The 26276-nt window shown below is 42.7% G+C and overlaps 1 protein-coding gene across 1 annotated transcript in view; it reads right to left on the bottom strand.

The window, feature by feature from the left end:
* Window positions 1-26276, bottom strand: part of DNAH9 (dynein axonemal heavy chain 9) — a 1479259-nt gene that overhangs the window by 932970 nt on the left and 520013 nt on the right. The window contains exons 34-35 of the mRNA XM_085616775.1: window positions 23463-23571; window positions 9070-9217 (exon numbers count right to left, since the gene is read on the bottom strand). Coding sequence (XP_085472901.1) covers window positions 9070-9217; window positions 23463-23571 — 257 coding nt within the window. The remainder of the gene's footprint in view (window positions 1-9069; window positions 9218-23462; window positions 23572-26276) is intronic.

The raw sequence follows: 26276 nt of genomic DNA, 5'->3' as shown, positions 1-26276 counted from the left end.
TACACTGTGCCCGGCCAATAGGGCTGCCTGGGACTACCTTATGGGTGACATATATGTAATAAAAGGGAAAAAGGGAAGGTTTGGGCCTGGCAAGTATTTTAATTTGTCAGGTTGAAATGGCAGTTTAAACTGCACACACAATATCTGCAGTGGCAGGCCTGAGCCATGTTAAACGGGCTACTGAGTGGGTGGCACAACCAGTGCTGCAGGCACACTAGTAGCATTCTATTTATTTACAAGCACTGGGCACACATAGTGCACTTTACTGAGTACAGAGCATATGCACTTTAGCACTGGTTAGCAGTGGTAAGGTGCCCAGAATCCTCAAGCCAGCAAAAATGAAGTCAGCAAAACAGCTGGTTAGAAGGCAAAAAGTCAGGGGAAACCACACCAAGGACGTCCGGTGTTAGAACTAGGGGTCTCTAAATGGCAGAGATAGGTACCTTTGACCAAATAGAGACCCTTGCTTTTAGTCAGCGTATGGGGGAAACACACTGTACATAACCCCTGCTCACCCCCTTGGTAGCTTGGCACGAGCAGACAGGCTTATCCCCAAGGCAATGTGTAAAGTACACCCACAGTAACACAGTGAAACACCACAAATGGTCACCACACAGGTATTGATAAAAAATAAGTATCTTTATATAAATTTAGGCAAGACCAAAAACAACAAAAACGTCCACATACACAATTAGCTTCTCTTTAAGAATGTCTTTGATATGGTTTATGGATGGAGAAAGAAAATAGATTTGCTGAGTTCTGTATTTCTTTTATACCCAGGTTCACTAGGGCAAGACAGTTCATGATTGGGTCCCCAAACGGGATATCACAACCCCCTTCACGTTGGCACCAACGGACGCGGCCCCTGTGGCCCTGAGCCCTTCAAGATTGTCCCAAAGTGAAGACTTGCTAACAAAAGACGGGCCACGATATCGCAGCTCTCTCGATGAGCCGGTACGGCCCGTTCTGACCTCTTTGATAAATGCCGACACAGTCCCAGGCAGGCCGGCAGTCTAAATAAGGGCCCACAATGATCCCGGGTCACAGGAGCCACCCTCGGCCGACCCGTTAACTCCCAACCCACTCAAGGAAATGAAAAGCGGCAATGTGCGGGTAGGAGATTTACCTGTGCAGATGCCCTTGCACTGCGGCCCCCACCGGGGCGTTCAGAACTCTCCTTCCCTCGAAGGTGCCTCATGGAGAGGGTCGAGGCAACTTTCCCAGCTTCGAGCGCGGCTTCTACTCTTGTTCGTCGACGTCCTGCTGGGCGGGGCACAACGCCGCCGGCACTCCCTCGCTTGGGCGTCCTTTGCTGACTAGCAATGGCCCACGGCTTCTTCGGTGACGTGACCTCCTCCTGGAACTCGGGCCAGAGCGGAGATCTCGGCAAAAGGGATCAGAGCGACTTCCCTGGTCAGAGGCAGTTTGCCGCGGCTCCCGGACTTAAAAAATACAAGCAGTGACCCAATCTTGCGGATGGGTCAGTGGCGGTGGCAGTCCCTAGTGGCTCGCGGTTCCGGTGAACTTGAACCGGGCCACCAGCTGGGCTCAGGCTCAACACGCAACGTCGCAGGGCCGCTCTGGGCCGGGATCGAAGCAATCTTTAGACGTACAGGATTCACGAGAAGTACAAGCTGTGTGCATTGACACGCACACAGCAGCTTGAAAGATGTTGCCCTATAAACTTTGATGACCCTGTGTTTCCAATAACAGGAGGCCAGCTCTCCTCAGGCCTTGGAGACTCTTTGCTTCTGGGCACAACACACAGTAAAGTCCTTGTTACAAGAAGGGGGAACAGAACACAGCAAAGTCCCTAGTCCTCACCCTGAGTAGAATCAGCAAACTGCAGGCCAGCCCCAGATCACAGAGCAAGGGCAGTACTTCTCCTCAGTTTCTTCAGTTGATCGGGTCTCAGCTCTACTTTTATACCCCCAAAGTCTTTGTTCTGTATGTGTTGCAGGTCCTGGACCCAGTTCAAACCAGTTCTGGGTGAACTCTGCCAGTGCACAACTTCTTGGGGGGCCAGGGTCTTCAGATGCACGGCAGGAGGTGGAGCCAGTCTTTTGTGGAGGCAGGCATAGCCCTACTCAGCTACAGGGGCTACTCCTCCCACCACTCCAAATGCAGATTGATCTATTCAGCCTAATGCTGACTCACCCAGACTCCTGGAGCCAAGACACCTTACCAGACCCTGTCACTCCCCAAAGTCACACAGTCAATCCACAACCAGGCAGAGGCACACAGGAAGGTTTGACACAGAAAAATAGCCACTTTCTAAAAGTGCTATTTTCGAACACAGGATTTAAAAACCATCTTCACTAAAATATGTGTTATTAAATTCTCCATCTTGTTCCTATGGGAAGATAGGCTGGTAAAGGGTTACACAGCCTTCCCCATTCTGTCCTTTGGTCAAGATGGCCTTTCAATAGTGAAAAACGAAATTGGCTGTATTTCACTATCAGGACATGTTACACACATCAGTACATGTCCTACCTTTCACATACACTGCACCCTGCCCAGGGGGGTACCTTGGGCCTGCTATAGGGGTGTCCTATGAGCACAGAAAGGGAAGGGTAGGGCCTGGCAAGTGTGGGCACTTGCCAGCGTGACATGGCAGTTAACAAACTGCGCGCAGGCGCTGCAGTGGCAGGCCTGAGACCACATTTTAGGGCTAATCACGTGGGTGGCACAATCAGTGCTGCAAGCCCACCAGTAGCATTTGGATTACTAGCCCTGGCACACTCAGTGCACTTTACTAGGGACCTTACTGGTAAAGCAAATATGCCAATCATGGAGGACCAATCACTTTAATAATTTACACAGAGAGCACTTGCCCTCTGCCACTGATCAGCAGCGGCAAAGGGCCCAATGCATCTAAACCAGCAAAAACGAAATCCAGCATAGCATCAAAAACACAGGTGGTAAAGGCAAAAAGTCAGGGGAAACCACTCCAAGAATGCCATAACACCCGGTCTAATAGTGATGGCATCAAAATGAGGCAGTGCTTGTATTTGGCAACCCCTGCATTCAGTAGTGCTAGTACAAGGTTCCAGGGAAAGTCTTTGGGCATCTGCAAATATAAATGTATTGATTTTACAAATTAATCAGTGGACACATTTTATGACTTTTAAAGCTCAATCTGCCACTTCATCGCAAACAATAGGATGTGACAGGCACACAGACATATAGGCACCCAGCAGTACCATTTTACAATAGTTCATCTGATGAGGTTTGATTACCTACATGGGGCAGCACGGCTTGCATCCTTGAAATCCTTAATATGATGATGCATTAAGGATGGTGAACAGGATGGAAGTTTGAGTGCAAAAAGTTGACTCATTCTGGAACTTTGATGCATCCCGCAAAAAGCAATATTGTTTTTTAATCCTTCTCCAAAGATCAGGATAGCTATATTGGCCCTCACAGTTTGAATCTCTGATATCAAGTGTCAGAAAGTGGGATATTCATTTGGTAAAGGGTTGCATACACAAATTTGATTAGCACACCGTGTTAAGGTCACAACTCAATTCTAAAAGAAACTCTGCTCGACTGCTGAATTCTGAGGCATAAGTTTCAATTAACTTAACAGCTTTTAAAAAAAAAAAATGGGAGCAGATGTAGTAGTTTGCCATAACCTATTATGGCATCCCGGGTGGGTACTGTAACTTCAAGGGTCCATATTTAAAAATTATCCTGTCAAAGTCAAAAACTGCCAATCGTGGATGGCACCCAAAGGACCGAAGGCAGCTATTGCTGAACTAAATATTTTGACCACTTCCCACTAGAACCTGGACTTTATGGTTAAGTCTCACCAATAACTTTACAGGATATTATCTCAACAACTGTAAAGGTTCAACCAGTTCCATAATCAGGACTATCATTATCAGCTAGGGATATTAAGGCAAAGTATCTCCTTCTTCTAGGGCTCGGAAAGGTGCAACATAGGCAACCCATCCCATACGCAACCCAGATAGTGTTGGTATTGGTTCTTCATTCAGTTCACAGAGTTGCCGCTCCCTGGCCAGTCCAATAAAGAAGCCCCCCAGGGAAGAGGTGCCTGTGCTTCTGAAGGTCAGAGCAGTCTCCCCACCGAGTGAGAGGTCACCAGGAGCAACTAAAGCCGCACAGGACTAATACCCGTGGTACCGGACTCCTTGCAGCAGCCAAGACTTGTTTAAGTTCTGTTGGGACTCTAACAATACAGAGACTGAGCAGCCGTCAAGGGACGTCCGCACAGCAGAGACCCACTTCCAGAGTGGCCCAGCAGTCCTGATTTTCAAACTCTCAACTGGCGAGACAGAAAACCGAAAGACCCTAGGACACACAGGGCCCAGCTGACCTTTCCACTCCGCAACAGAGGGCCCGAGCCCAGCTACCAACAAACCGGATGTGCTCCCTTCTTCCCCGAACCCAAGCTCCCCATTGGAAGCACCCCACACTTCTCTGTCCCTCTCTGCAGCCTGTTCTAGGTGGCCACCCTTCTTTGCACTGGCTTAACCAGACCAGCACCTCTGCACCCAGATGCCCCAGGGCAGGTAACTAGTAACTGCTGGTGGTGCTTTGGACCTTGGCCCCCTATGAACCTAACCCCTGAAGGAGACCCCCAGAAATCAACCGTAAATAACTGTATGCAACACATGCCGTTTCTCCAATAGGGAAGCATTGCTGCATAAAGATGCATTTAAGTGAATAGTTTAATTACCCGTGAAATTCAATATTTAAAGAAGTTCTTGGTATCGAAATTTATACAAAAACAGGAGTTATTTTTCAAAATTGTTCTCGGATTTATTCTTGAGTGTGTGTTTCATGAATTCCCTCTGTGAGTACAACACATGCTTAGCACTACCCTCTGATAAGCCTAAACTGCTCGCCCACAATACCACAAAAGAGATCATTTATTTCTGGCTCTGTATCTATATCATTTTTGGTTCTGTAAACTAAGAAGGGTTGCCTGCACTTTTTACACAGTGCACCTCGTTTTGTTCCACTATGAAAAGAGCAAGCATCCTATATACTGCAGCACCTATTGTGCCATCTAATACAGGGTAATGTAAACATGGTTTCAGGCCTATCCTGTGTGGCCTTACTGCAGAAGTGTAAAATACTGCTATTCGACCTGTCAACATAAACAAATTTGACAGGCCAAATCCTCCCTTTGAAATATCAATGTCACCCTGCCTACTAGGCAGACATCATGGTACTTAAAAGTAGGAAATGTAGAAATGTAATGTTAATATTTATTCATAGTGACTAGCAACCAAAAGCTATTTGCACTGGGGCAGGCCTCGCTGTCCTATGTACAAAACCAGATTAAAGATTAAAATCCTAAACTGTATCTCGGAAATGGGGCTAGCATGTAAAATAATTATACATCTATTTTTAATAGTATTAAAAATCCAATTCAATGGCAAAGCTGATTTTCAATAAATATTAAGGAAAAGTAACTTTTAGAATATTACTTGTTCAATGCCTGAGTTTCTTCAAAGCTGAATTTGCATCTGCTCTTATTGGAGATACACTGACTGCCCCAAACTGGATTTTAGTGTTAGATGTGGATGGACACTAGTACACTCCCGACACACACCTCCATCTATCAGAGGCCAAGTGTATTGTGGCCGAAGACTTTCGCCATCTTCAAAATTCCAAAAGTTGGTAGGGTTATCCCCCGGAACTTTTACTCATTTGGTTAGGGTGTGCCCAGGAGTCATTCCCACACACTAGCTTTGGACAGGTATAAATGTGGCATTTCCCACACACTAGTTCAGAACAGACATAATTGTGGCATCTCCATGCACCACTTCAGAACATCCTAGACCAGAGGAAGAACAGAAGAGGATTAAACTTGCTCTCTTTGATGTGAGAGGAGCCCTGGACATGCTCCCTCTTTTATCCAGGACAAAGAAGTGGGCTACATGGGTCATAAGGCTGACCTTGTGTAAAAGCTACAGGGACACATCAAGCTACAAAAGACCAGTTTCTGCAACTGGCTAGTGGACAAGTGGAAAGTGGACCTAGATTGGCCTCTGTCTTGACATCCTGTGAGTCTCTATGTGCCTCCTGGAGATCCTGGGATGCTTTTAAAGTCTACTCCTGTGGTTGATTGGGACTTAAAGTATTAAGTCAGACGGTAAAATCTTTAAACAAGAAAAACTTGCCTGGTGTATCTGATCAGGGCTCCATCACGGTCATTGCACCTGGGTTCTGGTCTACAGAACGCATTGGCTGTCATAGGCACTTTGTGCTTTCATGGCACTATTCCTACTCAAAACTTTAAAGATTCATATAGCTGATTCTCCTTATTAGATTTCGTCACTTTGGTGTCATTTTGTTTATTAAATCGTACTCTAGTTTGCTAATTCTATTTGAGATTTTCAATGATTTGCATTTCGACTTTATTACTGCTTAATACTTTATACATACTTTACACATTACCATAGGTGAAGCTCTGTGGCTGAGGTGGATAGGCACCCTCCCCAATTAATAATCCAATTTCTTACAGTTAGGTTCAATAGAAGAAGTGGTGAGGGTGTTTAAAGGATCCAAAGCATAAATCTATAAAACGTCCCTACTTCGCAACATGGGCAGAAAATCAACTCGTTCATATGCACATGGACGCCAGATATTATGTGCTAGGTCAATGACTTTGGTAATGAGTTTAACAAGGAGGAAATGCATTTGCATCTCAGCGTCAATTATTGGTAACAGTTGACCTTCAATTTACCAGTAGTACGTAAATCAATTTATTCAACCTGGATCAGATGCCTCAATCTGGATTGAGATTCAGATTCAGTTTTATTGAGAGGGAGTGAAATTCACAAGAGGTTGTCTTTGTTCAGGTCAGACACCTATTGAACAACAGGATCTGCTTTACGCTTTAACTAGCCATTTATACAGCTCTAAAATACCAGTGATGTGTATGTGAGCTTTGGAGCTGTCGAGAAGGAATACAAACATAAAAAATCACAAGGAAATGTATCTTTGTGGAAGCTGGAACAGGCTAGTTAAATTAATGAAATAAAATATCTTTATATTTTCAAAGTACATTGGAGTCATGCTGTTGAGCCTACTAACTGCTTCAGTTAGAACTGGAGCTTGCAGAGTTTGTGTATGCAGCATCTTTTCTGTGACCTCTTTTAAAGTGGGAGTTTGCAATTAAAAGGCAATATCTAGGAAATATCATAGACTAAGAAATGCTTGTTCCAATAAATAGCTAAATCCTCTAGCTCTTCATGCCTTCAACTATTACTAACTAAAAATAGTCATTAAGATTTTTAAACAAATTCAATGTCTTATGTATTGTACAATCACCGTATATTATATTGAAGTTAGACCAGGACAGCAAGTGGATGCATACTGCACACAGGGAGCATTAATGAAATCTGAGTGAAAGTAGGGTATCTTGAAAGATATAGGAGGTAAATGATGGTATCTAGGTACTTATGTGCAATGAAGTCCCTCTGGTCAGCAAAGTAGTTACATCATAGTACTCAGTGTCTACACTATAACACTGTGTAAAAGTAAATTGTAGTATGCTCTTGACCCAACTCCTGCTTCGAAGTGATGAGGAGATGACTTCCTTGTCAAACTTTACTAAAGGCAGCAATCTGCTCTGACTCTCCTTGACCTAATGGTTGTCCCCGATATGGTCTTCAGTACATTTCTGTTGTCTTAGAATACCCATGGTCTCTTCAAGAGGCAACAAGCATGCAATTGACAGAATCAGATCCCAGACTGGCATCATAGCATGCACAACCATAAGTAAAGACCAATGTGGTAAGAATGCTATGGGGAGCAATTATGACACAGAGCCGGTCGTCAAAGTGAGGAACAGTGAACTCTTTGGAGGAATGCAGGATCTGTTGTTTTTGACCCATATAAATCCTGACAGAAGTGTGCTGCACAGTATAAAGTTATGTAGAGTATCTATTTGCTTCAGTTCATAGTATTTTTGAAAGTATATTTTGTTGTTTTTCTTTCTTCCATAAGTCTAGAGATATCTAGAGTTGTGTAACTACACCTGTGTGATATCTCACTATGCCTTACTAGAATTAATGCAATGAACACCCAGTTTTGCAAAGTTCTGTAAAGGTTAGTTGGAGCTGATCATTGGACGCATCTACTGTTTTTCAAGCTAAATGTTGAGGAAAAATTCTGGACCGATAGGATTGATTCATACCACCGTAACATAAAGACAGGTAGGCTGACAGATGGGTTCTTGGCTTTCAAATCTGTACCGACATTTAAGACATATATGGACGCCTTGTACCAACACTAGTCCACACCCTGCTTATCAAATTTAGACTTGGCACTTTACTAGTGAATAAATATTCACAAACATGGGATCCTAATGGCTTGAAATCACAGAATTGTTTGTTCTGCACCAACAGTACTGAGGATGTAGAACATGTAATTTTTCTTCTACCCGACATATGCCAAATCCAGGAGGTCCTATATCATGCCGATTTGTATTACTCTGGGCACAAGACATTACAGCAAATCATATCAAATATTAGGATCTGACTGGCATCAAGTCTCAGGTGCTACTTACTAGATGTTAGGCGCATAAGAAAATCCTCAAGACTCTTGCTGTAATAATGCCAATTTGTCCCTTACTGATCGGTGTATGTAGGGCAATGTAGGTGTATATACCAACTGGTTGATAGTTTACCATAACATACATAACCTTGAAATAGAATGTAATAATCTCAACTGCTGTCTTTACACTTCTTTTAAATTGACTTCTGTATCATGATTTAAGCATCTCTAGTATAAGTGCAAGTTTTTTTTTCTTGGTTGCCTTGATGCTCGATTTAGTATTGTGCCGAATGAACTATAATGACTCCTTCTCCTTCTTTGTACTTGTTTTTATATTTCGTACATGAGCTACATTTTTTATTTGCAGTATGTTGTATGGGCTAGTTCCTGAAATAAAAAGTTATGAACTGAGCTACTGTTTTCTTGTTTCACCAATCATCTCTTCAACAAGGCATTGTAACTATTACACGCCTTGGTGTTTTGTTGAAGAGATCATCTCTTTAATATTATGGTAATTGTTATACACCGCAGTACCTTGTTCTTAAGGTGTCCAGACAAAGTGGCAGATACTTGTCAAACAAAATGGTCATATTCGCTCTCTCAGATTGTACTTCTCTCTTGTCTATCCAGCTGGTCACAGGAGGATTCCAGCCCAGGTCTGCGGGGTTGATGTAAAGGATTCCTGATAAAAGAAGAAATTAAGTATGAGTTCATCTATTGGCCAGTCCTCATTGTATGTCATACACACTACTTAAAAGCAGAGAAAAACACAATTTATAATTACACAACATTGTTTTCAGTGTTTTGACTGTCGATTAATAATCGTTCCTCCACACTAAGGTACAGTCACTCTCGAAGTAATGTAAAAGACATGTAGCAGAACATTTTGTTTTATTTCTTCAAAAAAGAAGCAACTGATTTAGAAAAATATTTGATTCACTGCTTAAAGTGTGGTAACAATGTGTCTTTTTCCCTTTACCTTGTAAGCATTAACAATGGTTGATCATCATTATACTCCACTTTCATCTTGTTTAGAAAAATAAAATTAAGTGATCCCATGATGGAGGTGCACTGAAGTGTGACATAACAACCTTACAAGCTCTATTTTGAACAGACTACAGCTTAGGGAATTGACCTAGGAACAGAATAAAGACAAGTAAATCCACAGATGTCAATTCACCGAATTGCCATAGCGCTATTATAGCGGATGAGATCGCAATTGCAACTAGGGCACTCCGGCCAGGCAAGGCCTTGGGCCCTAATGGCCTCCCCATCGAACTTTACAAACTTCGTCCTGACAAATTGGCAATCCATCTGAAAACAATGTTCGAGGCCAGCCTTGAGCAGGGATCCCTCCCCCTAGACCAGAGAATAGCGACCATTGTCGCGATCCATAAGGAAGGGAAACCTAAAACTGACTGTGCCTCCTATAGGCCCATCTCATTATTAAACGCTGAGCCAAAGATACTAGCTAAGATACTAGCCAATAGATTAATCAAGGTCATAAGCGGTCTAGTACACCCCAATCAATCGGGATTTATGCCCCGGCGAAACACTGTACTGAATCTTCGCAGACTGCACGGGGTATTGGGCAGGGCGTCGACCCTGCGCGAGGACGCCATGGTGGTCTCCCTAGACGCCACGATGGCCTTTGACACGCTCGAATGGCCCTAACTATTCGCAGTGTTTGATAAGCTGGGATTCGGGCCTGGATTTATTAAATGTATATGGTTGCTGTACAGCTCACCAATGGCTCAGGTAGTAGTCAATAACAGGAAGTCTGATTCTTTCATGCTCAGTCGAGGGACTCGCCAGGGATGCCCCCTGCCCCCTCTGCTATTTGCTTTGGCCCTCGAACCCCTTGCGGCTTGGATCCGCAGGGATGTAATGATCCGTGGGCTGCGGTGGTCGGCAGACTGGGAAGACCGAATTTCCCTGTACGCGGACGACATCCTTTTGTATCTCGCTTCTCCCAAAAGATCACTTATCGCGGTATTCGATATCCTTTCTATGTTTGGTAGGTATTCTGGGTTCGGCATCAACTGGCAGAAGTCACTCCGCTACGTCTTAAGTGGTAAGGCCCCTCCAATACCCTGAGATTGTCCTATTCCGGTAGTTCCAGATGGTTTCAAATATCTGGGTATTTTTATCTCACTAGACAAAACCCTCCGATTCACCCGAAACCTCGTTCCCCCGATACAACAATTGAAGCATGACATCGCGAACTGGAAGTCACTTCCCCTCTCCTTATTAGGCAAAGCGGCCCTTTTCAAAATGATGTCCCTGCCCCGCTTTCTTTACGCCCTCCAGAACGCAGCAGATCCAGTACCAAATTCTTACTTCCAACAAATTGAGGGATTACAGCGAGACCTTCTATGGAATGGGAGGCCTCGTATTGCTCTCAAGAAACTCACCCTCCACTGGTTTGATGGGGAGATAGGATTGCCTGACATTAGGAAATATTATTGGGCCTCACATTTAACACCAATAAAACACTGCACATACGGGCGGCCCGACGACCCCGCATTCAATATGGACAGGCACCTCCTCCCCAACGGTGCCTTCACAAGGGCCCTTTACTCCAAACCGAATAAGTACCCGCTCACTGGCCCTACTAAGCATTCCGTTCACATTTGGCACACTGCGACCGCCTCCATGGGCTGGACAACAAACTGACCTTGTTCACACCCCTGTGGGACTCTCAGAAACTCGGGTACTTGGGCAACACTCGGGGATTTGACAAATGGGACCTGATCGGCATATCGCGTATCGGAGATATGTGGGATGCAAGGGGGTTTAAATCCTTTGACTCCCTCCAACTTCAGTATACCATGGCAGACTCAGAGCATTTCCGTTTTTTGCAAATACGTCACGCACTATTAGCAGCACTGCCCCATGACACCCTCCCACCTGAATATGCACCACTGGAGGATAGGCTACTAGACGGCTATTTGCCTGATAGAGCCATCTCCCTAACATATAGGAAACTCATCAATAATATGGATGACCCACTGACGCCTTTGCGAGAAAAATGGGTAAAGGACGGCATAGAGTTAGACGACGAGACTTGGCAGGCCGCGGTTTCCTCCCCTAAAACTGTTGCCATCTCGGCGCGTCTCCGACTTGTCCAGCTAAAAATCTTACACCGAGTTTACATCACGGGGCCCCAATTGGTACACATGGGTAGTTCCGTCGACGGTTATTGCAGAAGGGGATGCACACAGCCGGGCACGTTCACCCATATTATCTGGCATTGCGATCCTATACAGATCTACTGGCGAGACATCCACACCATTATGAGCCAGGTACTCGAACTTAATATTCACCCAGAAGCGCCTAGATGCCTCCTCAATATCTGGGAACCTACTGACCTGGGCTCACACACGATACAATGGGTCACACTGGGCTGCATGATTGCCAAAAGGAACATTGCTCAACTCTGGGGCGCCACGCAAGCTCCAAAGGTCACAGACTGGGAAACCGACCTTGATTGGTGTATGCTTAGAGAGAAGACAGTTTATGCAGCTAGGGGTTGCCCCCGAAAGTGGGCCAAGTTCTGGTCACCCTGGAACGCATACCGTGGTTACATATGTGCCCCACCAGATGAGCCTGAAAGTGATAGTCCCCCCGCACCATAAATTCCTCCTCTCCTCCTTCTTATACTGTATGATTTATCCTGTTGTACTTTCTGTTAGTGACTTGATGGAACTGTGCTCATGTTGTATGTCTCGCATAAATTAAATAAAAAGAGTTATAAAAAAAAAAAATTCACCGAATTGCCAAGGGGAGCGGATGTGACATTACAAGCCCTTTGACCTCCACTTTCACTCACACACACATACGTACACATACACACAAATTCACACATATACACTCTCACACATAAACAACACTCTCACCCGCAAGCATACAAACAACATACATCTAAGAGCCTTTTTTTGTTTACTTATCTCAGCTGCCATGGAAGGGCATAATCCAGCTTATTGTACTCGATTTTTATTACACTATTAGTGAATAATATATTTTATTAAGAATAAATAAATAAAGAATGGAGCCCCAGCTGTCCCTGTGTTCCTGGCACTGAATTTGCCACCTTTAAGGCCAGGGGTCGCAAAGGCAGTGCTAGAGGTAGCAAAGGGCAAGCCAGGGGCCGCAGCTGTGACCTCTGGTGACCCCTAAATGACACCCATGAGTAAATTCACACTTAAAATGGAATTGGTGTGGAGCCACGCGAGCGCACGAAAAGAGTCGCATGAATTAAGATGGCCACCACAGAGTGAGCTCTGTGATTTTGGCCCATTTTACGACAATTTTATAGCCAAAAGGAATATTTTCCTTCAAATAATGGTACCTGGAGACTTCTAACACCGTCAGCATCCGTTGGAGGCATTTCTATCCGGTTTTTGGGGAGGTTGAAGGTAATTTGTGGAGAAGCCCTTTTGAGCAGTGCTTCCACTCAGGTATTGCTGATTTTCTCTGTCAGGAGGGCGGAACCACAGGCAGGAAAGGGCGCGGCTGTGGCCTGGATACTTCCACAGCTGGTTTTAGCTGCTGCATAGAGCTATATTATACTACATTATTTCTAAGGGCTTGGAAACTATAAGTTGAACAGTTTACTGCCTTAAATAATTAACTTGTTGTGACTATGGAGGGCAAAAATACTCCTTTGGTTCTTAACAAACGTAAAAAAATACTACATCACCTCCACCAGTCAAGTCTAAAATTGTAGACTCTTGTGAACCTTCCTTAACTGATTTGTTTGATGAAATGCAGGCTATTCGTACTAACACAGACACTATTGCATCAGAAATTAAGAATTTTCGCAAAGATATGCAAGTATTTCAATGAAAGTTTCTGACTATACAATTAAAATTCAAGACAACAAAGCCAAATTAGATGCTCTTATTCTTGTTGCAGCGAAAATAGGACCAATGAATAAATGATTGCTTAATTTGGTACATCGTGATCAGCAGTACAATTTAAGAATTTTCAATTTGCCAGAAGATGTGGAAGGTAATGACTGATGAATGTATTTAAAAAACCTATTGCCTGACCTATTATGGCTAAAATTTACGGAAAAATTTGAGATCGACAAAGCTCATAGAATTCCTTCACATAGAAGCCCAAATCAAACTAAACCTCGTCAAATGATATTCAAGAGTTGCGTCATCACCATCTTGTATCTATACGAAAAGTGTCAAGAGAAATTCCACCTTTAATGGTCAACGGTAATAAAAATTGTATTCATCAAGACTTTGCTAAGGAAACTATAAAAATCTGAAAACAATTAACTGATCTTCATCCAAGATTGAGGAGTTGTGGATTCAAATATGAACTTTTCAACCCGTCTACTATGCGAATATGGAAAGATGGCTTCTTGAAGTACTTTCAACGTCCTGATGACCTGCGCCTATACTTAAACCAACACTTGCTGCTCTCCATGGAAACTAATGAAAATGTTACTCGAGATACTAGATTATTACACACTTATAGTTAGCCTAAATCGATGTATATCTTTACTGGGCACCTTTCGAGTGGTTATTTTTGCTATGCGTGTGTGCAATCCAAGAATTCTATTTCTGTCTATATTTTGTCTTTGTTATATGTTGGTCTGTTTTTTCCATGCTTTTTCTTTCTTTTTCGACAGAACTACGTATATTTTGTCATTTCTTTTTATTCTTTATTTTCTTCTCTACTTAATTTATTTCAATGATGTCTAATATTCATGGTATTAAACTTGTGTCTTTTAATGTTGAAAGGTTTACTGTATCCTGTTAAGCGTACTAAAGTTTTGGATTACCTGGCTAGACATAAGGCTGATATTTGTTTACTACAGAAAACTCATATTGATGACACTATTCTAGCGTACATGAACAAAAAACGGGTGGGTAATATTGTTTCTTCAACTACTCTTGATTAAAAAAATGGAGTTGCTATCTTATTCACAAAAAAATTAAATCTTGAAATATTAAATAAGTATTCTAATTCTAATGGTCTTTTCTCATAATAAAAATAAAAATTGATGACATGGTCCTACACTTGATTAATATATATGGTTCCACAAAGGATGACCCTGAGTTTTGGTCTCTTTTTACGTCAGAAGTCTTAAAATTGGATAATGTTCCACTTATTATTGGAGGCGATCACAATCTTATAAGTGATCCTTTATTAGATAGATGTGCTCAAACCAAATATCGTCCTCCAAAAGCTTTTATTGTACTTAAATCTGTTTTTAAATCAACTAAATTAGTGGATACCTGGCATTTACATCACCCAACAGACAAACAATTCACTTTTTTTTCAAATCCTCATAATTCATATGCCAATTTCTATTGATGAAGTACTCTCAGCTATTAAATTAATCAAGCTGCATAAATCTCCAAGCCCGGATGGTATTCCTGCAGAGTTTTATAAAGAATTTGCTACTCTTCTGTCACCACATTTATTCAAATTATTTACCCATTTTAGTATTACATGAGCAACATCAGGGTCTTTTACAGAAGCTTTGCTTATAGTCCTCCCAAAACCAGATAAACAACCTTCTATGGTTTCAAACTATCGTCCTATTTCCTTGATTAATCAGGATTGTAAACTTTACGCAAAGATTCTGGCAACAAGATTAGCTTCAGTATTGCATTCCATTGTGCATATTGATCAATCAGGTTTCATGAAAAACAGACAGTCAATAAACAATGTAAGATTATTACTCCATGTAATTGAAAGTGGTGCATCATTAACTCAACCTGCTGGCCTTCTAGCTTTAGACGCAAAAAAGGCTTTTGATAAAGTACATTGGCAATATCTATTTCATACATTGCCTGCATTTAATATGGGTTCCTCATTTATTCGTATGATCTCAGCTTTATATTCGGGTCCGTCTGCTCAACTTTTTATTAATGGTCAGAGGTCTGATACATTTTTACTTTCCAGAGGTACTAGGCAAGGATGCCCGTTATCGCCTTCATTTTTTTTACTCGCAATTGCACCTTTGTTACTTGCTATCAGAAATTCTAAGGAAATTGAAGGTCTTACTATTAATAACATTCCTATTAAAACCTCTGCATACGTCAATGACGTGCTTCTCTACATTGGTAATCCGGCTTTGTCAATTCCCTCATTATTGAATTTAATGAATGCTTATTCTCAATTTTCAGGATACTCACTAAATACTACAAAAACTAATTATTTCCCTTAAATGTTCACTGTTTACCAGTTATGGTTCCCACCAAAGATATAATTTGGGTTGCTGATAAAATCAAATACCTGAGTATATTATTTTCACATAATAATAAACAATCGATTTAAATAAACTGTGAATGTACTTTAGACAATATCTGAGAAAAGTTTCAAAAATGATCTGCACTTCATTTAACCTGGTGGGGGAAGATAGATTCCATTACAATAGTTATTGCTTCCTCTTAAATTCTATAAAAAATCTAGATAGCATCATTATTAGATTTACTTGGAATAAAAACCCTCCTTGTATAAGCTATAAGAAATTGAAGGTAGTCAAGAACAATGGTGGTTTAGGTTTACCTGATTTTGTAAAGTATCATAAAGCATTAATTTTAAAGCAAAGTACATTATGGTTTCAAACTGTGACACCTAACAATACTCCTACTTGGCTTAGTATTGAACGAAGCTTGGTTGCCCAGTTTCCGTTGCCGGCATTAGTCACCATGTCTAATTCAATGAGTTTGCTTCTGGAATCAACAATTGTGAAATATACAAAATTAATATTAAATGATCTTGATTCAATATTTCAATACCCGATGGCATTTACATTACACTCATCATTATGGTATAATCCTAAACTTAAGTTAAATAGATTCACTACATTTTGGAATTCCTTCGTAAGATGTTCAAATGGATCCCCCCGAGGCAAGGAAGACAGTCACCCACGCACTCATCACCAGCAGGCTGGACTATGGAAACGCACTCTACGCCGGCATAAACAAGTCCCTACTCCGCAAGCTCCAGACGATACAGAACAGCTCCACCGGTCTCGTCCTCGGCATCCCTCGACACAAGCACACCAGCCAACACCTACGGAAGCTCCCTTGGCTCCTTGTGGAGAAGAGAGTTACTTTCAAATTCCTCACCCATGCCTACAAATGCCATCACAACACCAGACCCAAATACCTTAACGACAGTCACCCTCCACATACCCAAAATAAACCTCCGATCAGCCAACCTCGTACTCGCTGAAATCCCACACATCCACAGAGCCAAAGCAGGCAGAAGATGCTTCTCCTACATCACGGCCAATACCTGGAATGAGCTCCCGGCAGAAATCAGAAGCACCCCCTCCCTGAACACCTTCAGGAAGACTCTCAAGACCTGGCTCTTTAGCTAAACAGCACTGCTGAAACCTACCCCCCCCCCCCCCCCGCGCCTTGAGACCCTCACGGGTGAGTAGCGCGCTTACAATTCCCTGATTGATTGATTGATTAAAGCTGGTGTTTAATACTTGAAAGATATATACAGTGACAATACATTTTTATCTTTTCAGGAATTACAACAATTGTTCAAGCTAAAATCTGCAGATAGTTATAAATATGAACTATTGTGTAATTCAATACTAGACATTTTCCCTAATCATTTACCCCAGAATATTACCACTTCTTTGGCTCAATATATTTAAACCCTGGCCTCCTCATCTCCTGCTGCATCTCTTTTTTTTATAAAAAATTGAATGGAAGTACAAATGATAATATTAATTTCCTAACTTCTTTTTGGAATAAAGAATTAGATATTGCATTATTATGAAATATTTGGTGGAAAATGCAGCTGAATATCATCTCAGGAGGGTTGCTCGTTTCAATATATCAAACAAATACATTTATTTTATAAATTGCTAATGAATTCCTTTTAGGTTATATAAAGCAACAGTATGTATTGAATTCATGTGTATGTTGGAATTGCTCCCAACAAGAAGGACTGTTAAAGCATATGCTGTTTTACTGTCCTAACATTAGTGAGTTTATGAGTGATGTTTGGAATATAGTAATGAAAATATTGAATATTACTGATATATTGTCCTATACTATAATAATTTGTAAATCAGTTGTTATTAAAACAAAATTTACAGATCTTTAGGGCAACCTGTTTGATATTTTAATTTCAGCTGGGTTGAAATCCATTACTGCTAATTGGAAAAATGCTTAATTACTGTAACTACATACATGGTGGGCATGGAAAAAAAATTCAAGAAGAGGAGCCAATTTATCTCTTACAGGTGTTATCCATAAAACTTCTGTTGGAAAACGAGGTGGTATCTATGAGGCCTCCACAAATAACATGTCACATTTGTCCTTCACTGGGAACCAAACACTCTATTGTAGCGCTTGACTCTCAGAGGGTAGCATTGCAGAGCAGTCTAAGGCTTACTCAAGGGAGGTGGTGTGGGCAAGTAATCGCCATTACAAGCATGCAGGAATAACACTCAATAATTGGTTGTCCAGTCTGTACTTTGCTTTTGAAAAGTAAGAGTACATTTATTAAACACACACACTACTCAATACTATGCACCAATTTACAAATATACATAAGCTGTTGGAATTACTTTGTGACATTGCATAACATCTCCACCCCTCCCGCAGGGGGGGTGGGGTCTAGTACCACTACTCCCAGGTATGCACATCATCCTGCCCCCTAATGCAGTGTGTTGACACAACCTGGAGCGAGGGCCTTACCAACTGGCACCATCCCAGTGGCGACCTACCCCATCATCTCAACAAGCATTAAAAATAGGTACACCTGCCCTGGGGACACATAACCCTGACTGAGCATCTCATACGGTCCATACAGGAAGAGGTGTGGCGCAGCGGCCAGGTGCCTGACTCCGGACCACGGGGTTCACAGTTCGATCCCCGGCGCTGGAGGCAGGTTAGCCCAGCACCATGTGACTCTGGGCAATAGCTTGCTTAATCTTCCCGACGGCCCCCAGCGCCGGGACACCTCTCTGGAGGTAGCTGCGCGCTTTACAAATGCTGGTATTATTATCATTATTATTCATACAGTATAAACCTACACACCTTAGTGGCTAACAGTCGGGTTGTTCTTCCCCTGATGCAGTAGCAAGAATGCATGTTTGGGCATCACTTTAAATGAGGTACTTATCATAGCTGATAACAGTTGTAATGCATTGCAATTAAAGCCCCTAAAAGGCATCACAGTTAAAATCACAGGATTAATCATATACAGCCAGACACCCTAGCAGGGATGGCTGGCAACATAATCCCCACTTTGCTTATGACTCCACCTTACACATGTGACTTTCAGTCCCTCAAAAGAAATAACCGCAGGTAAATGCATTTCTGGTGCAATTACTTCACCTCCAAGGAATGCCCTCTTCCAGGCATCCCCAATCTCAGCCCTTCACATTTCACACATAGGTGCAATCCTTAACGCACCCCTAGCTGAAGAACTAAAGCACCAGCCACAGGATGCTCTTGATGCTTGGCTGAGCCCTTGAGGGGTTATTCTTTGCAAATCCCCAGAGACTTAGTGAGGGACTTTCCTTCTTCGTGCTGGGGGAGACTACATTGCTCCTGCAGCTCCCACTGCACTTAGTCACACATTTGGCGGTGACCCCGTCCTCCTGGGGCCACCACAAACCGAGGAAAAGCTGCTTTCCCTTGCAGGCCAGTCCCGGCATGCAAGGCATTATTGGGTGCTTCTCCGGTTCTCTGAATATCATAGCAGCGGATCCCCCGCTGCTCAGGACGAGCAGCGCTGTAGTCCTCTGGCCGTATCTGGGCTTCGATGGAGGGTCCGGTCCCACCCGGATCCCCAGGTGAGTGATGCAGCTCAGGGAGCCCACCCCCGGCTGCTCTGGCTTATTTTCGGTTGCCCGGTCCCACCTGGGCCCCTGGCACCTCCTTTCCCTCTTCGTTGGAGAGCCACTTTGGAGAGTCAACCCCCGGTGGTTCCCGCCGGCTTCCCGCTCGGCCCACACCCTCTGGTGCGGCCCCGGGAGCTGGAGCGACACGGAGACGATCTCCTCCCTGGAGGGTCTTAGGAGGTAGTGCGACGGCACTTCCCCCGCCTTCCCACTGCCTCGGGGGAGTGCGACGGCACTCCCCCTGCCTCCTCCCTCAAGTCGGGGCCATCTTCACGGGGAGTGCGACGGCTTTTGCCGGGGGAAGGGTGTGTTCCTGGCACACCATGGGGGCATGTTCACGGGGAGCACGACGGTGCTCCCCGCCTTATCTTCCACGATTCGGGGCCAGGAGATGGGATCTCAGGCCCCGCTCATCATTCTCCAGGGAGAGTGACGGCGCTCCCCAGTCTCCATTTTTTCGTCGGGGGCCAGGGTGGGCTCCGGGCACCCCACTTGACATTTTCACGGGGAGCGCAATGGTACTCCCCGACTTATCTTCTGCTGGAGGCAGCCCCAGGGACTTGGCCCACCCAAGGGGCATTTTCTGGACCGGCAGCAGAGCCCCACGCGCTTCATCGGTCAGCCAAAGGTTGCCTACCTTCTGGGGGCATATCTCAGCCCCCAGGCGATCGATCTTCCCAATCTTGGCCTCTTCTTGCTCCTGGTGGTGCTCTCCAGCCACTGGGAGCACTTTCCTTCATCCTCTTGATCTCCAGGAGGGTGACTGCAGCAGGGAGCGGTCTTCACTGGCTCCCTGCACCAGCCTTTCACCTGGCTCTCTTCCTGAGTACACACAGAGAAATATGACATATCTGGATGACCCAAAAGCAGTACAAATATGACTTTGGACTCTGCAGAATACTTCTCACATAAGTTACAGTGGATTTTAGTGCGTGTCTGGAATTTGTAGGCCCTAGAAAAGTGAAACTAGCCCATGTGATCCCCATCCTCATAGGAGAATAATGGAGTGAAAACAGTAAAGCACACTGACTTTCCCTCAAATGTTTCTTCTCATTGTAGAAAGCTTATTCCATGTCACCACCCAGCTCTGCGTAAGTCCTGCCACACCATTCACTTTGTAGCTGCTCCTGGGCTGCGCACGCCAGGAATATCCCCTGCGCAGCCCCTAAACTTGTGCACATGCATGTACACACGTGTCAGCATGTAAACAGCCCGGTGCCCCTTACTCCAGCTGCAGTGCAGTGGCCTAGTCTCACCAGGGGGACACCGGTAAAATTCCACATGCAGTCTCTTTCATCATGAGTTCATTGTGCGTGAGCCCCAGCTTATGAGGCTCTCCCACATTAAAAGCTCAATGGTTAGGTGTTCAAAAAGTGAAATATCCGGGCGGCTCAGATAGTCAGAACCACCTTCTAACAACTTCTAATTATCATTAGTTTGGAAACCAATTGATAACTATATAGCTTTACAGTCTTGACTATATTTAATCTGCCGATTAAATTAACCCCTTTGCTGCTGCGGACATTCTGCTGCAGCGCTGGGGGGGGCAGGGGGGCAGCGCGGTGGGCCTGTGCTCATGACGGAGCCGCTCCGTCATGAGCCACAGTTGAGCTGTGCTCATGACGGAACGGTTCCGTCATGACTCCGCCCATTTGCGTTGTCCCCCCGCACAGGCGGGGAAACAGCGCCGCGCAGGCGGAGAGGCCGCCAACAGGAGTGTCATGACAGAACCGTTCCGTCATGAGCACACGGCAACCGTGGCTCATGACGGAACGGTTCCGTCATGAGCGGGGAAGAGGTTAATAATTGTATAAATGTTTTTAGTAGAACTACGTAGTTCTACTCAAGTTTGACTATAGTCTTAATAAATTGTAATATTTTTTTCTGTTAAAGGAATTATCTACTTTCTATGTTCAATCTTTTCTTCATTTCTTTTCTTTTCTTTATTATTCTTTTCTTCCTTTTCTTATCTTTTCTATTATCATATAATATAATTATATTCATGGGTACTTAAGATTGTTTAGCAGATATTAAAATGTTAAATAACTGTTAGATAGTTCACTAGTTAGCAAACTATAATATATGTGTACCTTTTTCCTATGCTCTTTTTTGTACGGTCTTGTTTATTTATGATCAAAATCAATAAAATATTTGAACACAAAGCGAAAATGGTGTGCGTCTCTATATGACACAATGATAATACAATAATGATGAATGATGGTGGACTGGGCAAACATCTCAAACTATCAGAATTATAAAGGGAGCCTATTTAAGCATTCCATCTTTTGTCCTTGTTAAAGTAAATCTTTGCACAAAGAGCATGTAGTAAGTGGTATATTATATATATAAAACTATGCTTAGAATGGAAGCAGGTATATGTGAGAGAGGCATGCAAAAATAAGGAACGAGGATAGCAAGACGCATAAAAAAGTTTGACATTGTTGCTCTCAATTCAGCCCTCTTGACTAGACAGTTACATTTTATTTATCCAAATATTTTCTTTCTCAAGGTATCCCAGCTGCTCCTAGGGAGCCAGGCATCCTCAACTCAAACGCATGATACTTCACAGTGGTCCCTGGTCATTTCAGGGGATGCCGGTTATTTATGCTCATTCTTCCGAACCTGTGCAAGCAAGGAACAAAGCAATACATTTAGGGAACTACCTCAGAAAAAAAACCTAATGGAGATTTATGAAAAAGCCAACCTCAATTTTCACAATTTAAGTACAAATAGGGGAAGGAATATAATTCCACATTGCTGCCGTGTATTTTTCAAAACCTTCCAAAAGTAACATAGTACTTACCCACAAAAGTGTGTGGTGCAGCTTAATGTTAGCAAGCAAGCACTGAGTACAACTATATAAAACTTGATCTTATAAACCACTGGCAAAAAGTGAAAGATATATAGGTATGAATGTTATTTGATCAAAGTGAATCAGTAACCCAAATAACAGTAATGTGGTCAGGAGTCTGTGGATTATTCCTTGTAGGCAATTTGCAAAACGGTGCTGTCAATAAACAAGCTTCCGTCAAAATATTTCTCACCAGGGTTTCCTGGTTTCTGCTTATGAAGAAGTTTCAGTAAATTCTACCTAAAAAGAAGTCAGACCCAGACTGAAGATGAAATTACCAGTCAGGTATTGAGCACCAATTGTTGACACCTGAAGGCACTAGTATTTGAATGACATGTATACTTTAATGTATACTTTAATTTATTTGGCCTACGAATACATGCATTATGCATACAATTTAAATTATCTAAATTATCAATCAAAAAGCAGAGAGAACGAATTTAATTGAATTCATATTATCGCTACAGAAATCAAAAGTATCCTATTTAGTGACTAATGAACAGTGAAAGGCAACTTGTTTCCCAAAGGTTACACGCTCACCCCTAAACCAGGAAGGCCAACTGAATTAATTAACTCACATGTTAGCCATCTTACCAACTTTGTACGAATGAGCCAGTATAACATGCAGATTTCTGGCTTTGGTGACTGGAAAAATGTTCAGTAGTTTCCGTTAAATGGTGAGTCAAGAAAATCCATGCTCTGAGCTACTAACCTAAGACCCGACTGAGTCTAGGTACAGTAGTAGTAAGAAACAAGTTTATTAAGACAATTGTCCATAAAACATTCTGAAAACACATTAAACAAATTAAAATCGATAGGTGGGCCCTATCTTGGCTGCCCAACACTGCCCCCCACTACATTTCATTATTAAAACTCTGTTTCACAAACAGTAAAAACTGAGCAATTTCTACTGCCACATCTAAATATCGCATTTCTGATAACAGATCCACAGCTTTCCTACTATGGACAGTTTCATATTTAAAAAAATAGAGGTCTTAAAAACTTAATGCAGTTAAAGAGATACAAAAACACAGTCTAGCTACAGGTTTGTTGCAAAGACTTGGTCTACTACCTTTATTTGGCTTCCTTAGGAGTCAATTACATATGATCACCTAACAATAATTGCCTTTCTCTTGCCATTTGCCCCACATAGGCATCACAAGCATACCATGAGTCTTTAAGGTATACATGATATTTAACATTATTGGTGAAAAGAGAAAGCTGGCTTACCTGCTCTGGATACTGTGGCTGGAGTGGCAGTGCGAAGGTGACTGATTTCAAACACAAGTCGCATGGATGGATTCAGTGGGATTCTTTCGTTGCTAGCCAAAGTTAGCACCTACATTGGAGGGGTAAGATAAGTACTCAGAGTCCAGCTAACATCGTGGGCACCATGAACATTCACACGTCTCAAGAGTTAATTAGTATAACTCGGATTCAGAGAAACAAACATAAGTGTACAATTAAAGCGTTCTTCCATTCAAAATTAGGCAAGAGATCCGCCCAACTCCACAAAGTAATTTCAAGGATTATGATTAGCCACAAGAGCATTGAAAAATCAACATCTATTAATGCAACAATGAAGTATTTTGTAATATGCAGCATATCTGCATTTTGCCTAAAAAAATAATATTCTGTTTTTTATGTGTGAGAGGTTTGAACCATCTGAAATACCATTCAGCACCTGCAGGGAGAAAGACATAAAGCGTCTGACAACCAATAAACTCAAAGAACAATTATCCAGATTATAATAAATCCATCTACGGTACTGAGATGAAACAGATTCTATGTGCCATGGCTAACAGAAACCTGATCACTGCAAGGCCCATACCAAGACAATCCAACTTTCCAACATAGAGCGCTTTGTTACTTACCATTTGGTAGCTTGGTCAATTAAAAGCCTCATGGGCCATTCACGCATGCAGGAGCAGTGCTCCTGGCCTATCTCTTTCTTGGTTCCCCCACAGGGTTTAGCGCTGGGGAAGTGGTGAGTTTACAAAGGCACAGCTACAGCTGGCTCTATTGGGAGAAACCCTAGATCTGTCAACCCATCCGCCACTAGGTCTCCAGGAACAGAGTCGCCCAGCCCTCCCTATTTAGGTGCGCATCACACATTTTCCCTGCCTTGGACCCCCAAGTAGGGCAGCATGGAGTCTCTTGGTGCACACAGGTAGTCATTTTACCTGGGTTCCAAACAGCACGGTGAATGGCATTGCAGCAGACCAGAGCTAAGCCCCAATCCAGGGTCAAAAGCTGTTCTTTTCATTTTCGCTTGCTAGGCTTGTGCCAATTAGGTGGATCCAGCAAGGCAGGGCAGGGCCGGGGTTGAGCTAGGATCCTTCATATTGGGGGTTCTCCTAATCTTTTCTTAGTCTGTCCCTAATACCATTTCCAAATCTACATTTCTTCCAAAACTTAAGCTCCTACTTGCCAGCATTCAGAAATGATTGAATAATATTGTGAACAAGTGACGAGTCAACGGAGTCTACATTGAGCCATAGAGCAAAATATTTTTCATAGAATTCATAGTGCAGAGACATACCTGTACAGGACTAATCAGTTTTCAGTATACTGGCCTTAAATAATTCCTATCCAATATCTACATCCTGTTGATCTGTCAGTCGTCGGGCATACTTCTGTTAACAGAGAGCTGTGCTAGTGGGAAAGGAACAACTTCCCTCCACCACAGGGTGAATATAGAGTGTGAGCCCCACTCTGCTTATCTCACACACCAGCAAAGATGAAAAACAAACAACTACTAGACATATTGCAGTGTCACACCAAGTCAGTGCCAACCGAAAAGTGAATTCATGAAGCATTCGGAAAGGCTAGACCATTACGAAAGCAAGCACAATTTCATTATATGAAGGGGTGTGTTTAAAATGCACTGCAAATTATGCGAAATGCCGATGAGAGACTTGTCTAAATTTGGATGTACCGTGCTGTATGCAGTACATTGTTGTTGTTGCATGTCTATGCTGGACATACTTGCAAGGTTAAGGGTACTCAAGGTCATCATCTGATACTTTCGTAGAAAACATAGGCTGAAATCTAACACATTAGGTACCTTTCGCCAATAGAAAACAGGAGTATGTTTAATTGAATTGATAGTATTTTATTTTTAATTATGATTTACATCAAGTATATTGTTGTAGAGGGATAATTTCGAGGCATGAGCAAAGGCACATTTATTTCTGATGTGGAATTTGGATTATTCATTTGAGGATCTGATCATTTTATTAACAGAAAGAAGCGTTTGGCTGCACCAAGAGAAATAATGAAGGATTGTCTTAGTTTTTATGTAAAAAGATAGACAGAAATTCAGGCACATAGAAATGCAAATAATTTAGATCTGATATAGTCAAACCACTGGGGAAAGGCATCCTCAATGCCTTGATTATTTCCATGGCTGTATTAGAAGGGCAGAGTTCTAATGATACACCATGGTCAAATTCACAGACTGCAGGGCAGGGCACAGCATCCATTTCTTCCAATCACTAGTTTAGGGGATCATAGTCCAAATATGCAGAAGCATGCAAATACACCCCTTCAGTTATTGCTTGCGCAAAATTCACGTTTGGCCTAGTCCGAACTTGGGTCCTGATTTAGAATTTGGATGAGAGGTACAAATGTGAAGGATATGCCATTCGCCTTATTACATGTGCATTGCAACGGATATCCCATCCGCTTTACTACAAACACAATGTACCAAACGTTGGAGCAACTTTGTATCAATGTACCTTGGTCTCCCTGATTATGGTTGCACCTTTACTGCATAATGGCTTCCAGGACAATTTGTCAATGAGTGGAGAAAAATGAAGTCTCAGATGGCAAGCAGTAATTGAAACGGCCCGTTAGGAGAAGATAATTCCCAAACAATACCATATAGAAATCATTTCAAATAAATGTCCATTTAATATTAATATTTAATGTACAATGTAAAATAACATTTGACCAAAAAGCATACAACACCATAAAATTCATCATGCATACTAAAAGTTCTTTAAAAACACACCAAGTAGTATCGCTGTATCAGGATATTGG

Source organism: Triturus cristatus, chromosome 7, assembly GCF_964204655.1.
Source record: "Triturus cristatus chromosome 7, aTriCri1.1, whole genome shotgun sequence".
Classification (NCBI taxonomy): Eukaryota; Metazoa; Chordata; class Amphibia; order Caudata; family Salamandridae; genus Triturus; species Triturus cristatus.
The sequence above is the reverse complement of the archived record's forward strand: the minus strand, read 5'-3'. Positions and strand labels throughout refer to the sequence as shown.